The 15,610-nt window shown below is 30.5% G+C and overlaps 1 protein-coding gene across 1 annotated transcript; it reads left to right on the top strand.

Annotated features, from left to right (window-relative positions):
- The first annotated feature begins 5,308 nt into the window (after positions 1-5,308).
- LOC133193542 (tachykinin-like peptides receptor 86C) lies at positions 5,309-11,765 on the top strand. The gene is made up of 5 exons (XM_061329504.1): positions 5,309-5,651; positions 9,366-9,760; positions 10,162-10,269; positions 10,511-10,691; positions 11,623-11,765. The coding sequence occupies exons 1-5, from the start codon at positions 5,309-5,311 to the stop codon at positions 11,763-11,765; spliced, it is 1,170 nt and encodes a 389-aa protein (XP_061185488.1).
- The last annotated feature ends 3,845 nt before the right edge of the window (positions 11,766-15,610 follow it).

Raw genomic sequence — 15,610 nt, 5'->3', positions numbered from 1 at the left:
TAAACTGATAATTTTTTAAAGATCTTTTAGAAATTAAATTTCAAACACATCGTTGAATGCTATGATCTACCAGTATATGATTTAAAATACAATATTCTTTGGTTAATAATTTACATTTAGTATACGTGTTTTTGAACGTTAAAAAAGAGTATATGATACAAATAAATTATATCGGTGAAATATTTGGCCTAAATTTAACTAGATGTACAATAAGATTCATGGAATTTCGTCAAATTTGAGATACTTTTTATTTCGGAGAATATAGAGCACAAGCTTGCCTATCTGAGATTTTTATTTATAAGATGCATCCGATACTAGTGTATGAAATATATAGAATTTGTAGATAGGCAAGCTTGTGCTCTATGTTTTCTGAAACAAGATGAGCTGTAAAATCGATGAAAATTTGCATAAAAATGAGAAAATTCGGAAATTGACATATTTTGTGACCTTTCTGTGACCTCTGTGTATCCCATAACTTAGAACCAATACTCATTTTGTGGCAGGGGTGACAACAGGTTTTTATTGATGAACTATTGCAACATTCTAAAAGACACCCCAAACCAGGGGCCAAAAAGGGTCGTAGCCTATCTTGTCCTTTAAGCTAGCAGCCCCCCCCCCCCCAACGTGCATTGCTAGCCCATTCACGGTTAGAAGGCAGTTCCGTCAAGTGCATGAAAAAAATGTGGCTTCTTAAAGATATAAAGCTTTATGAAGCTACCTCTATATGAGGTTAATATTTCCCAGTTGATGCGATACGCAAAAGCATGCTCAGAGTAAAATTTATTGACAAGCAAGTTGATGAGACAAGGATATCAACTGTCTCGTTTAAAGTCATCATTTTGCAAATTCTATAGTCGATACAATGACCTTTTCAGCAAATACAATCTATCATTAAGTCGAATTTTGACTGACGTTTTTCATACAAATTGTTAGGCCATTATTTAAATACTGAATTGTCTATGAATTTTTCCGTTTGCCTGATCATGACAATGAGCAAACGGCGGGTGTGACCGGTCGACAAGGGATGCTTACTTCTCAATGGCAACTGATCCCCCCTCTGCTGGTTTTAGAGGTCCGGTTTGCTCTGCTCCCGATTTGTATTGTTTTAATGGACTTAGGTGCTTGTTTACTGTTCATTATCTCCATATCTCATTCCATATTTGTAGCTTTATCTTGGACAAAGACAGCTGAAAATGTTAATGTCATCTCATATCACTTTATATTAATAAGTATCTGATTCACTATGCAAACTTCGTATGTATGAAATTTTGTCTTTGTAGCAATCTTATGTGTGCAAATTAACGTGTAAAGTAATGTCGCTCTGAAATAATGCGAAAGAATTTATGTATATAATAAATCATTATTGTGATTCAAAAAGACTGTGAAGATAACCACGACAAAATAATTTCTTTTTAATCTAAATAAATGTTACATATGAATTTCGTACTTTGGCTATCTTCTTTTAATTTGCTTAACATTTTCATTTAAGATTTTTAAGTCTGTTAACAAATGTTGCAAACTTACTTTTATCACGATTCATCAATTTGAATTTATTCACGATTTCTTATTTTTGCGACAAAGGAAACTTTCTCTATGAATACACAATGAAATAAATGTATAGTGACGATGAATAGTAGACTGCAAAAAAGTTTGCGAAACTCTTACATTTTCTCGCACGCTAACTGCTGGTATACAGTAGAATCTAGCTTAAGGCACATTTTGCATTCTTTTGGTACACTCTCATAAGGTGATCTGGGGCCCGTTTCACAAAACTATCTTAAGACTAAGATCTGTCTTAAGACTGAAAATTATCTTAAGATTGCACCATATAGCCGTTTCACAAAACTGTCATATCTTATGATAATCTCACGATCTATCTTAATCTTAAGACAACTAGATGCCTATCTTAAGTCTAAAGTGAAACTGGTGACAGTATATTTTTTGGCTAAAAACCGAAGGATATTTAAAGAAAACGGTTTTTAGAGACAGAACAATCCTTTGGACTATATCAGGCCAGTCGGAACAATGACCACTCCCCCCAAATATAATTTGCCAATAAATATACGATAAAAAACCTAAAATGTACCTACTTTATGTTTGTGCCACTTTATTCATTTCAAGACATTTTTCTTTGGTTGTGCCCCCTCCCAACTGAAATTGCACCCCCCCCCAAATGCTTCTTAAGGCCATGTATATATGTACATGTATGTAAGATCCAGATATAATATGTAACTTTATTCAAAATTGTTTAATTTGATTTTAATACCCCGCAAGAATATCACAATTTCTATGACCAAACATTGCTAATTTATGCAATTTTAAAAATGGCTAACGTAATTCGAGATACATGTAGTTTATTTATTGATAGGCTAAGTAAATATATTTTGAATAAATGAAAATACCAGATATATGCATTTTCATGGATTGGATAAGTCTCGCCCATGAAAATAAAAAAAAAATCTAACTTCTGTGTAGCTACCCTGCATTTTTAAGACGTTTAACTTTAATTTATTTTGTTACATTGTGGTGATTTTTTTTTTTTTAGAAATTTGAAAGTATATATTTCTTTCCGTCTTACAAAATTAGATGAAAATCAAATAGTTTTAATTCTTGTGGTATCCTTCATTAATCCACCGGAATGTGTATGAAAATTCAATAAAATTACTGCTGTAACATTTGATCCTGCATGTACATGCTTTCTTAATAGTATTGAAACTGTAAAATTTTGATTAGAAATTGTTCTTTCGTTTCTTTTCTTCGTCTGTCAGTCAGCATTGTTATTTTGTTGCAGTAGTTACAGCGTTTCAGAGACACCTTCATCGAATTTTATGAATGAACTTTGAACACGATTTGGTGTTTCAAAAGGATCCATTGCTAAAATCATTCATTATTTGCAAAGGTTCAGATACCCTAGTAGCTTTAATTAAAAGTAGTATCACATACATTTCGTCAGCAACTACTATTTTCTGAGCAAAAAGACATTTAAGCAAATTTTATTCAATAATTTTTTGTGATGAAATTAATTCAAATTTAGTTTTTATGACCCCCCCCCCCCAACACACACACACAAAGTACATTGAAGTTGATGCAATAAAATGTTTTTTCCGATGGTATATATGCAAAAGAAACTATATGATACACTCTATTATTTCAATATTTCAAAGAAAATTAAAGAAAGACAACTAAACTTCGTGCAAACATATTTAAAAAAATTCCCTGTGATATTGAAGAATGGAATTTGTTTTAAGACTTGTCTTAAGAATTCCTATATTTAAGATAGTTTTGTGAAACAGCAGTGACAAATCTTATGATTGTCATAAGTTAGATCTTAAGATAATCGTAAGATCTATCTTAGGACAAATCTTACAATAGTTTTGTGAAACCCGGCCCTGGATGTTTAAAATCATTTACTCTGTTTGCCAATTCTAAGGTGGCAATATGATAAAGTGATGGAGATTTGGATAGTGGAAGGAAGATTGCAGATTATAAATCTATTTTCAATTTTACAAGTTTGGAATTTTTATCATTTTGAAATAAATTCCCCTCAATGGTGAAACCGTGCTATATACCTGATTTATAAAGTTGGTGTTCATGTCAAATTTACCTTCAATATAAGTATTCTAAGTAGTCAATGTGACTGTCGCTTTCTGTTGCAAAAAAAATATCTAGAAAGAATTATATATCTTAAATCTCATCAAAATGTAGGACATCCGTACAATTGTTCTTATCTATCACCTTCTTGTGGGCTATGTGAGAATTGTGAATCAAAATGACTATTATTTTCGCACCATATGTCATTTCGGAGTATTACCCAAGTATTTCTTATTTTATGCCCAATAAGTATGCCATGCGTATCTTTACTCATATGACCATCACTTGAAACACCAAACGATATTCTTAAAGTAATTGATAGAATAATATTTCTACAGATAGGGAACATTTTATTGAAATTCATCCATTCATAACGGTTTCTTTCAATCATATGACAACTCAATGCATCCCAGTGAACAGGAAGAAAAGGTTTGTCACATCTACATGTATTACATATTTGGATGTTTTATCGACTATAAGTGTTAATGGCAAGCTAACAACTAAACTTTATGACAAACTTTATGACTTTAGCTTTTCAATCGTGAAATTTCCCTTTTTATACAATGATATTCCTTTACCCTAAGTTATAATCAATATTAGAAATGTTATTTTACAAAATAAGGTTTGATTGCACAGCCAGATAACGGCATCTAAAGAAAGTGTGTTTCATAGTTTTGGTCATTGTAAACATTTTTTAGAGAATAAAGAAAATGGATCTGATTCAACAACATATTGTTATTTATTCGAAAAATCAGGTCAACTTGCCAACTCTGACTCCTTTAGTTTCAAGCACCTCTCCAAGCAAATGAAACACCGTTTTAAACCCTTGTTTATTCCTTGAATGAATATCAAAGGAATGAAGTAATTCAGGATAGATACATATACAAGATCTTTACATTGAAACACAAAGCAAAATAGATCTATTTCAAATAGGATATATTTTGGTAGGTCTTTAGAAAGAAGTGAAATGAGAGTTTTACTTTTGTTGAAACAGAAAATAATGAAATGCTCTCGAATACTGTTCGTTATCTCCACATATTTCATGCTATAAAAACTCAATGTTGATAGTACATGTATAATACATATGTTTGCTTACAAATGTATTTTACTTACAATTACGGTATATAGTGTGTGGGGACCTGATGTTGGCGCAACTTGCAAAATTACCAAGGTAAGAGGATTGTCAAGCAGACTGAGATTTGAATCATTTTAAAAATTGTCAACTGCAAACTGAAATTTAGTTTTATAACTAACAGTTATAATCTCAAACATTTTTTACTTAAAATGCTTGACATCTAAGACGTTTTATCACAATAAACGAATTTGTCTCCATGATATTGCTCTGGACCAAAATGTTTGCTGTATTTGTCCAATTTCGTTATAATCACCATGTGTAATACCCCACAACTAAAATGAATTATCAATGAATTTTAAAAAAAATAAACAAAAATTTACCGAAATTAACACATCAAGACAATGTTTTGAACAAATGAAATTCAAAATCAAAATCAGTTTTTGAGATTACATATATATATTGGTCAAAGTCTTATCATAAAACCTAAATATAGAATTACCATGAGACGGGGCATCCAAAAATAGCTCTCTTGTTATGTCTTATCTACCAGTATAAGAATTTGGTCTTCCTGTTGGCTATTTTAGTGTTGATATAAGGAGAAGTCTAGTTTCTAAAGGTATTGACACCACTGACTTTCACATCATGAATCTATCCCACTTCAGTTTTGCACAACTACGGTTTTTGTCGAATTCATCGTTTAGTTTGAAAAATGTTGATAGTGACACTTCTGAATTGGAAAGAACGTTTCAGATTTATTTGTATGCGTTTACAATGTTTTTATCCTTTTTTGCCAACTTTTCGTTGATTGCTATTGTCTTAAGTGCCAAGAGTCTAAGAACAAAATTCAACTTTTTTGTGGTGAACTTCTCTTTTGTGAATTTACTAATTCCAACATTCTGTATGTGGCTTCATCTTATCTACCATTTGGACAAAGGGCAATGGAGATTTGGAGCTTTCTTCTGTAAAATTAACATATTCTTGCAAGGTAGGTTATTTATTTCATTTCATTAGCATCGAGTAAATTGGGTTTAGTGATGGTTTTTTTAAGGAAGGCAATTAGATAATTATGAAAGAATAATTTGTTTAAAATACTTCCATACTTTCGAATATTTTGCTTGAAACTGTTTTGAATGACAGCGCAAAACCTTTTGCACTGAATTTTTGAGAAATTGTTGTAAGAATGATGACCTTGAGGTTTATAGAAAAAAACAACCTTTTTTTCATTTACTGTAAGATGGACAGATATTTGACTTGGTGTGAATATTTGTTTCAAATTAAAAGCAATTAATGCATTAAATTTCTGAAGATGTATTGAAAAACTAAGTTTAACACGTAATATTTTTATTCATATCAAAAATGTCATAATTCTTCACTTAAAGCGTTTTGAAAATTAACATACATTGTTTTATGGAAATAGTTAAACATCTTAAGAAATGTTGTTGATTTCAAGTATTTCTAATGCACTTTCGGGGTAATTCTTTTGTTTGGAGTATTTTCCCCATCTCTCCTAATAACAATATAAAAGTTTAAACACTGTTCCTTTTAAGGACCCTCTATACACCAGCGCAAAATGTTTTTTTTGGACACTGAGAAAATTATACTTTATAAATGTGAAAATATTGAGCTTATCTATTTAATTTTCAATATATGGTACGTGGCATTTACCCCCAAGAAAAATGTTCAAAGACAACAAAGTATCATTTAAACAGAAATCACTGTTGTTTACTTCAGTGGAGAAAATACATGCAAATAAAGTGTTCAATGAATTTATCCTGGCCTTTTAAAATACTTAGAATACTTGAATTGATCACAAATTGAAAAATACACTGAAAAGTTCAATTTATTTGAATTCAGATCTAAGGGCAGATCACTCTAACTGCAGAAAAATACCACAGAATCAGAACTCTTTAGTGTGCAGTGTAGAGAGGGTTCTTAAAAATGTAGAAAAATATCAAAAGTCGTAAAAGTACAACGTTGTTTATCTTATTTTTTTCATACTAGATTTTTGGCGTACTTATTTGGCACACTAAATCTGTATAAACCTCCCTCCACGCTTGAAAAGCGGGAGTGTAAGTAAATGTTGTTCGTCCGTCCGTCTGTTCGCCTGTCTCTCTGTCCGAGACGCTTTGGGGTATCCATCTTATCCGTAACTCCTCCTTTAGCACTGAATAAAATTTAATGACGCTTTTCAGAACCTTTATTACATAGTGTCATATCTTACTTTATGTTTTGATCGGACAAATATTTTGGCTTTCCCGTAGCAAAAAAAAAGGCTTTGCCATTATAACCATATGGAAGTGGAAATCATTTTGTGAGCTCAGTGCTCACATACCTCTAGTTTATAATTTTGGTCCTTAAAAATTCAAAAAGAAAGCCCTTAGAAAGATTTTAGAGAAATATTTGTTGTACAATTATAAAACTTGTATACAAAAAAAAATCTAAGCACATTTAAATATCTTGATTCTTTTAATGATATAAAAAAAGCTTTTCAGATAAATTTAATGACACATTTGTGTTTATTATTTCAATTTAAGAAGAAAAATTATTGCAGTGGTCTTTTTAAAAGTATTTGGTTGTGTATGCTTTGCCTTTTAACATATAACTTATTTTTTATGATCTAAATATTCCTATTTTAATTTGAATAGTTTCCAATGGTATTTTGATGTTATGAAACTGTGAAGTTTTCTTTAATTAAATGAAGTAATAATCATGGTTTCTTAAACTAGGTATTGATACAAAGTTAATATATCTTTATATTATATAAATATATAATAAACATTTAAAGAGATTGAAAAGATTTTAAAAATACTTCAACTGTTCCTAATTAAAACAGTCAACTAATACATATATTTGGTAAAAAAAATTTACAACATGATTTTGGCCAGTCTGATGAAATTTATATACATTTTGAAGAAACTCATATCACTTGTACTTAAATCTATCTGTTGAAATAGTGGGCGGTAGATACCATTCGATCCTATATCGAGTTGGTATTGAAAGTGTACTTTAAGATTATGAACAAAGTCTAAACACGACGTATAAATCTCTCAGACAAGTACTTCTTAAATTTTATCAGGGTGTGGGAGTGTATAGATTTCTTATTTATTGAATTCTGTCAAATTTATATCTCTTTTAGTGGTTATCTTGATTTGAAATTCCAAATATATCACGACAAGAGCTAGAAATAGATTGTCAATGAAACACGTTACAATTTAATTGTTAAACTTTAAACATTTTTACCCTCCTTTGGATTCATAAACTTTGAACTTTTATCCACCTAACAACGTTAATAAATCAAATGAAATCTTAATTTCGAAAAAAATGTCTTATGCAATAAAAACGTCATTGCTTATCAAGGATATGACTTCATTGTCTATTTTATAGACAAATGATTTTTCGTCATGCTGGATTTTAAAATGTATTATATTATTATAAACCTTATGCTACCAAATAATCTGAGATAGTGAAGGTAGCGTCCTTTATTAGATGCCTCATCACAACTAAGATATGAATTATTCCTTTATTATGAATATAACATTTTTTTTTAAATTCACTCAATGTCGTATTACAGAGCTACCCACCTGAAAGTACTGTAATGTCAATTTTTATGAAGTATATATGTCTATTATGGGGGAATTGCTAAAGATAAAATGAGGGTGAGACATGCCTTGCTTCTTAGTAAAATCCCATTAAAACTGATCTTTTTGCATTAAAAAATTGAAATATTTATTTAAATTACTTCAGTTTAAAAATATTTTAAAAATGACAATCTTTTTAAGTAAATAAATACTAAAGGATAGTATTTTGAAAATTATTTCGTTTAGAAAAAATTATCATGAGGTCTAAAACTTTGAATCGTGGCTATTTGCACTTAAAAATAAGACAACATGAACACAGTACGTTTTGAAAATTCGGGGAAGGAAAATTCCATATGAATATTATTACTTTATCTTGCAATTTTTATATCTAGCATAAATCGTGGGTCTATATCTCGTTTTTTTTTTCAACTTCATGGTTATAAATGAAATTTACTGAAAAATTCAAATCAATTTTTCCAGAGTTTTTTTTCTTCCTTTTCTAAAAAATTAATTTATTTATTTATATTTTTGTAAACATGAGTCTTGTGTATTTTGATAAAACATCGAATCATATTTTTTAATACAGTAAATTAGATAAGTTGCTACTGTTTGTCTAATGTCTGAAAAAATGGTTGTGCATATCAATTTCCTAACAGGAGATGCTTAAAGGCCATTATAAAATTAAAATTAGCACATTTGAATGCATTTCGTGTTTGAAAACCTTCCAGGAAGAAAAAAAACAGATCCCAAGAAAACTCCTTTAAAAAGCATTTGCTTTTCTGTCTTTTGATAACATTATGTTAGATTGTGTACATCCAATTTCTTATGGATATGAAGATAAATATTAAACACACATTTTGAAAGATATTAGTACGGACACTTTAGTATCCTATTGCTTACGAGCGTCCCTCCTTAAGAGAAGGTTACTGGGTATAAGATATTAATATCTTGTGAACAAATGGTTCCCCTTTTCTCATTTGATTATTCAAGAAATTCCAAGAAAAAGTTAATAATGACCACTCAAACAATATAAGTAGAAAACATGTTGCTCGATTACAATAACATCTGAAATCACCTTATGTATGCAATTTCCAAAAATGTTCTACTAATTTCATTTTCAGTTCTTGTTGTTTGTGTTAGCAACTTCATTTTGACTGTAACAGTCCTTGACCGTTTCTTGGCAACGCTTTCCTCACCACTGCAGAAGTACACTCAGGATCACGTGATCATCGTTATGCTTGTTGTGTGGACGTCAGGCCTTGTTCTATCCCTACCATACATCTTTTACACAAAATTTTCAGAGTTTAATTGGATAGGTGGTCACGAGAGACTGTGCCAGGCTCATTTTCCATCCATGGAAGCTAGAAGAGCCTATGTGACCATTTTCTCTTTACTAGGCTATGTTTTTCCGGTCCTTGTAATGTTCTTCCTCATTAGTATTTCTCTGAGAAGTACAGGTGTACCAAATGATAATATGGAGAGGGACGTGCGAACTAGATGTCAAATGAAACGTAGGGTAGGTATTATATATACAATCGAGTCTTAGTAACCTCGGCCTCAATAATCCAGGTGCTTTACCTTTCGGACAAAATTCGTGTGGAACAGAATTTACATATATAGCTAACAATTATAAAAATTAGATATCAGTAATTTGGATGCTTCATTACTCTACTTTGCTTGCAAACACAAAGGTCCCAAGAAATGAGGCTTGACTGTACATGTTTGTTCATAGCGTAGTTATGTATTAGAATTTTCGAATTGGACAGTTCACTGCATTTCTCTTATCGAACTTATAATTGATTCAATTTTATGAAATAAAACTGTATCATGTATTTTTATAAAACACACAACTTTAATTTCCACTTAAAAAAAAAAAAAAATTCTATCCTTTTAACTGTTTTGGTTATTATTTTTCAGGCCCTACACTACGTATTCACTGTCCTTATAGTATTTTTCCTTTGCTGGTCTCCACAACAGTTCCTTATGCTGTGGGATGTTTTCAGAGAAAGAACGCTACATACCAAGGTAAACTGATGTCAATTTGAATATCATTATACAACGTACACATTGAGGATATCTATATTGTATTTGATATTTGCTTTATCCAGTGAGTTGAAATGAAGTATATTCGTAAGTCTTGTCGAGGAAACATAATCCTTTTTAACTAGTTAGACAGCAATTATCAAATAACAAATTTTTTAGAATTATTTATCTTAAACGATTTTAGTTTTTTAGCAAAACGAGTATGCTTTTTCTCTTCATTTAGTTGCCGAAGAACATCCACCAATACAGTTTCTATTCTTACTACGTTGCATATGCCAGTAGTTGTGTGTACCCCATTCTGTACATGACATATAACAAAGGTTTTCGGTTTGCAATCACTCAGATTCTACGTTTCAAACGACGTAAGGTCACGAACATTGATACCAATATAAAGGATATTGAAGGTAAATACTGCTTACAACAACGAATGAATTTATTCAATGTACTTAGGATTTCTGCATATTCTACATTTTGATAATTTAGGTAACAAAAACTATTTTAAGACTATTTTGTGAAATTTGAAGATAACGAACATTAATCAAACTCAGAAGTTATTTAGAACAATACAAATTTGAGCAGAGCAAACCTAACCCTCTATAAACATTAGAAATTGGATCAGCTGCCATGGAGGAGTAAGCATTCCGTGTCGATCGGTCATGTTCGCCCTGTCACGCTCCTTGTCATAATCGGGCAAACTATATGTCAAAATCTCCAGAATCTTAATTAAGGTCTGACGACACGTTCCTCAAATATCGATGTTTTGTATCTCATAGTTATATACTACAATTTAATCATAATTATCATAATCTTATGATTTCTAAACTGTTTTTAAAATATATTAAGAAATAAATACACCAACAATTGATATTGGCAATGCTAGTGATTTCTAATAGAATTATATAAGAAACACCATCCTTTGGTATCTTGCACAAATGCCTGGTAAGGTACCTCAATTTTTTGAAAGGAAACTTGTTAAAGAAGCAATACTTCATTGACAAATTCTTGGGGAAAATTATATATTATTGAGGAACGTGTCGTCTGACCTTAATTTTACTTGAATACAGAAATCAAACATTGTTGTCTATTTTCCACAGGGGATGCTTTATTGCTTACCCCTCCATGGTTCCTGATCCCACCTCCGATACTTGAAGAGATCCGTGTATGCTCTGCTCCAAATTTGTTGGTTCAATGGTCTTTTAAGCTTGTTCACTGTTCTTTTTTTTCATATTTTATACACAAAGCACCATATAAAAAATATTTAAAAATATATATAAAATATAAAATTTTAAGAGGGATTATTGGATAAAATACACAGAAAAAATCTTAATTTTACAGAACAAAATGGTGGTTATGAAAATGATAACGACTCTTTTGAAGCTTTGGGAAAAGATTCTGGAATGCAACAAGTACAACTTCAACCTATGAACCAAATACAGGTGATAGCAACCATTGAAGAGCAAGCACAAAAATCAACATAATTGAAAGATGAAAAATTCCTCGAGTGTTTACTATTATAACGTAGCCCAGAAAGTTCCAATATTAATTTATATCGATTACGCATTTGCTAAATACAAACCCATTATCTTACATTGATTAATTCTTCCTCTATAGCTTCATCACAAGCCAAACCCATGTTTTGTATATTATTTATCATTTCTAAATGTAATTTTGTGTAATTTTTAAATAACGGTACATTTCATAGAATTAAAAATACTGGATACAGAGAAGTTGAAATCGCATTCAATGCTGAACAATTTATTCTTTTGTAAGTATTAAATATATGTAAATAAAATTTGGTATTGCATAACTGAGAAAATATATTGTTTTGACCCAGAGGATAAAAATTCCCGAGGATACAGTAGACTATCAAATATCATGTATAGAATATTTAAAAATCTTCTGGAGATAGTGAGCTGCAAAACTCATTGAGAACAAATTTTATTTTTTGTGATGTATATAGACATGTTTGTTTTTTTTTTAAACTGTACTGTATATACTGAACTAGTGCTACTATAGAACAAAGTCATTTTTATGATCAAATAAATGTGTGCAATAATAGTATTTTGGTTTTTTATTGAAAGTGAAAAAAAGGTTAAGATAAAGAACAGAGATCGATCTAAACAAATCTACAAACAATACAAATCTGTTAACAGAGCATCCAACTGGGACCTCGGAAATTCCAGAGGTTGAAATACAAAATGTGGAATATATATTGGGGTACAACAGTCGTCTTTTTAGATAAATATATTCAAATCTATTCAATCTTTCATAAACTGGCGATATCTACCTCCAAATTATACTTCATCAAAGCGTTGTGCTTGAAATCGCAATTAATTCTCATTTAAAAATATCTTAGTTATGATAAATGGTAGAATTAACATTTACTCTATGTTTTTGTTTGTTTTCCTCTATGATACAGTTAGTTAAACAATACCTACAGTAATAATGATTCTTTGAAACTTAATCTCAGGTTAAATTGAAAGCGGGTAAGAAAATAACATTCTGTTGATATTATATGTACATTTGTATGCTTATGATTAAAGGATGTTAAATTTGTTATCTGCATCATTAATAGAAAATGAATGGTTTCATAATAATAAACTGGTAGAGATGGCAAATTTGCACCAAAAAAAAAAAAAACAAAACAAAACAAAACAAAAAGCAAAAAACAGAAAAACAAAAACAAAAACAAGAAAATTAAAAAAAACAAAAAAACAAACAAACAAAACAAAACAAAACAAAAAATTCAATCTGAAAATGTCTGGGTTTTTTAAGTGCAAAATGTTTTCAAGACAATGCATTGTCTTGTAGTAAAAGGTATATAAAATAGCAACATAATGTTCAACTCTCTCCAGATATTCAAGGATAATTAATTTGATGAAAGGCAAAGTGATTTTGCCCATTAAACTATTTTCACAAGAAATACAGCCCGAAATATTTTAAACTTTGGTATTTGTGGCCAATGCCGAGGATTACAAGCCATTTTTTTTAAATTCAGATAATAACAGTATGGTTCTAATTTATCAAATAAAAAAGCAAGGATTTATATCATAACGCGAAAGTTCCACAAAAACATATAGAAGCTGTAAAATTTCTAAGTGCTTTGCTTTTGATTAAAATAAAAAATGTGAAGAAACGAACAGTGAGTTATCTTAGGGAGATATTAGTGAAAGCAGTGTAACCAACATGTATTTCTCAGTTTCCAACTTCGGTACTCACTGTCCTTATTTTCATATTTAATACAAAATATTTTTGTATACGAAATCAGCTGGGAGACATTAACAACAATTGCTGGTTAAAGTGGAATATTACTGCAAAGAATAAAAGAATTAATAACGGAAAAGCCGAAGTCATAGTTCAGTAGTTATTTGGAAATTTATGTTTATGTTCAGTATAACATCCAAATATGTAAAAGATGTGGTAGACACTGTGAAGTCTTCTTTTCGGGGGGTGGGGGTGGGGGGTTCACTGGAAAATATCGAGTCGAAATATGAATGAGAAACTTCAATAAAAATGGAACTCTACAATTTTTGTATCTTGAGAATGGTCGTCAACAAAATTACTTTGTTAAAAAGCAGTTTGATTCTGCACACAAGTACTGTGAAGTTGATATTAAAAGGATGCTTGATTTCCTTATTAACAACATTTACGTAATCTTCGAGGACTATGTATTCCAACAAACCGTTGGAATTTCAGTGGGTACCAATTGTGCTCTCTATTAACCGACCTTGTTTTATTCCTATGCAGCAGTATAGATTCAAAAACGTCTACATGAGAAGAAAAACTTGCTGTGGCTTTAAATTTGACTTTCAGATATATCGACGTTTTATCAATTAACAGTAGTTACTTCTATTCATATGTCGACTCGATACATCCTGGTAAACTTAGAATAAAAGACACCACAGAGTCTGACACATCTTTTTTATATTTAGATGTTTTACTGACTAAAGACGAATGGTCCCACTAACATCAAAATTGTATGACAAACAAGATGACTTCAGCTTTTCCATCGTCAACTTTCCTTATTGATGTATTAATAATCCGCTATTATCTGCATAAGTTGTTTATATCCCCTAACTTATTCGATACTCAAGAGCATCCCTGGTCATAGATCTGTATTGTTTAATTTTAACGTTTAGTAAATGGCAAGGTATAAATTGTCATCTTATTGCCAAACTTTTGAAAATCATTTGTCTATATCTTTTTCAAAAGTTGATCTTTATAAGAAGATAATAATATTTATCATTTGTCTGAATTTGCCATTATAGTTACATGTAAACATGCAATATTAATTACTATATGTAAATTAGATTCCATTAAGATTCGTCCGTAGAATTCTAATTCCACTGATGAAAGTTTTCAAATCGTCAAATTGCTGTTAATGATTTATTGCAATGTTCATGCAATCAATCAAACACAAGACAAGAAACTCAGTGTTTAATAAAAAATAAATTTACAATTCTTAGGTATTACCACAGAAAACATGTAATTGCTTCATTGAAAACAAGAGAAAAATGACAAGGCGACGGTTATATTTGTGTTTTATCTATACAATTCCTTTGTGGTGCTATTTGCCGTTGTTATATCATCCCATGACTTCAAATGGCGATTTCTTATTTATACTGTATAAAGAAAACATCATATATGTTAACCACAATATTGTCAAAATTATAGTTAATATGTCTACCGATATCTCAGTGTTTTGCATATAATTTATCAAATTACAAGGATCAGCTGAGAAATCACATTCGTGTTCAGTGACAAAACTTTATACCAAATTTTATACATGTATACCACGTTTAGATAAATGCTTCATTGGAAAAGTTTGAAATATTTGTGGTATACAAAGTAACACAAATATAATAATATGACGCTAAAAAATAATACTTTTTTTGATCAGTACTAAATTTACTCCGTCGTCGCTAGCCAGTGGTTTCTGATCGCTACTCTCCTTACAAAAACTTGACCTAAGGTGCTATCAAAAGACGGGATTTTTTCTTGAGTTGTGGTTGGAGTTTATTGATATCGTTCGACCAGTCAACGACTGCTTTTGTAAATGACGATATCTCCATTCGGGATATATCCTCACTTTTTAGTCTCAGGAATGAAAAAACACACGTAAAATAACTTGCCATTCTGTAAATAGCTAGAGTGTCGTCCAACTTTAGCTGATGTGCACATAATATGATCAGGAATCTATATATTGCAGATACAGATCCGCACCATAAATAACAAATAAATATCTGCTTGTTATTCATTCTTTAAATACTTTAATTTTTTAATCCTATTTTTTATTTTTGTCGATCACGCAATTTGTGCGCAT

Source organism: Saccostrea echinata, unplaced genomic scaffold, assembly GCF_033153115.1.
Source record: "Saccostrea echinata isolate AGI-Se365-2 ecotype Australia unplaced genomic scaffold, CSIRO_AGI_Sech_v1 ptg000028l, whole genome shotgun sequence".
NCBI classification, from domain to species: domain Eukaryota; kingdom Metazoa; phylum Mollusca; class Bivalvia; order Ostreida; family Ostreidae; genus Saccostrea; species Saccostrea echinata.
Note: the sequence above shows the minus strand (reverse complement) of the source record. Positions and strands in the feature narration are given on the sequence as shown.

Bases quoted from the DNA above. Each gene is read 5' to 3' on its own strand.
- LOC133193542 (XM_061329504.1), top strand. From the start codon at position 5,309: ATGAATCTATCCCACTTCAGTTTTGCACAACTACGGTTTTTGTCGAAT. The intron at 5,652-9,365 runs GTAGGTTATTTA...TTTCATTTTCAG, and splicing joins AATTAACATATTCTTGCAAG to TTCTTGTTGTTTGTGTTAGC. The intron at 10,692-11,622 runs GTAAATACTGCT...TTAATTTTACAG, and splicing joins CAATATAAAGGATATTGAAG to AACAAAATGGTGGTTATGAA.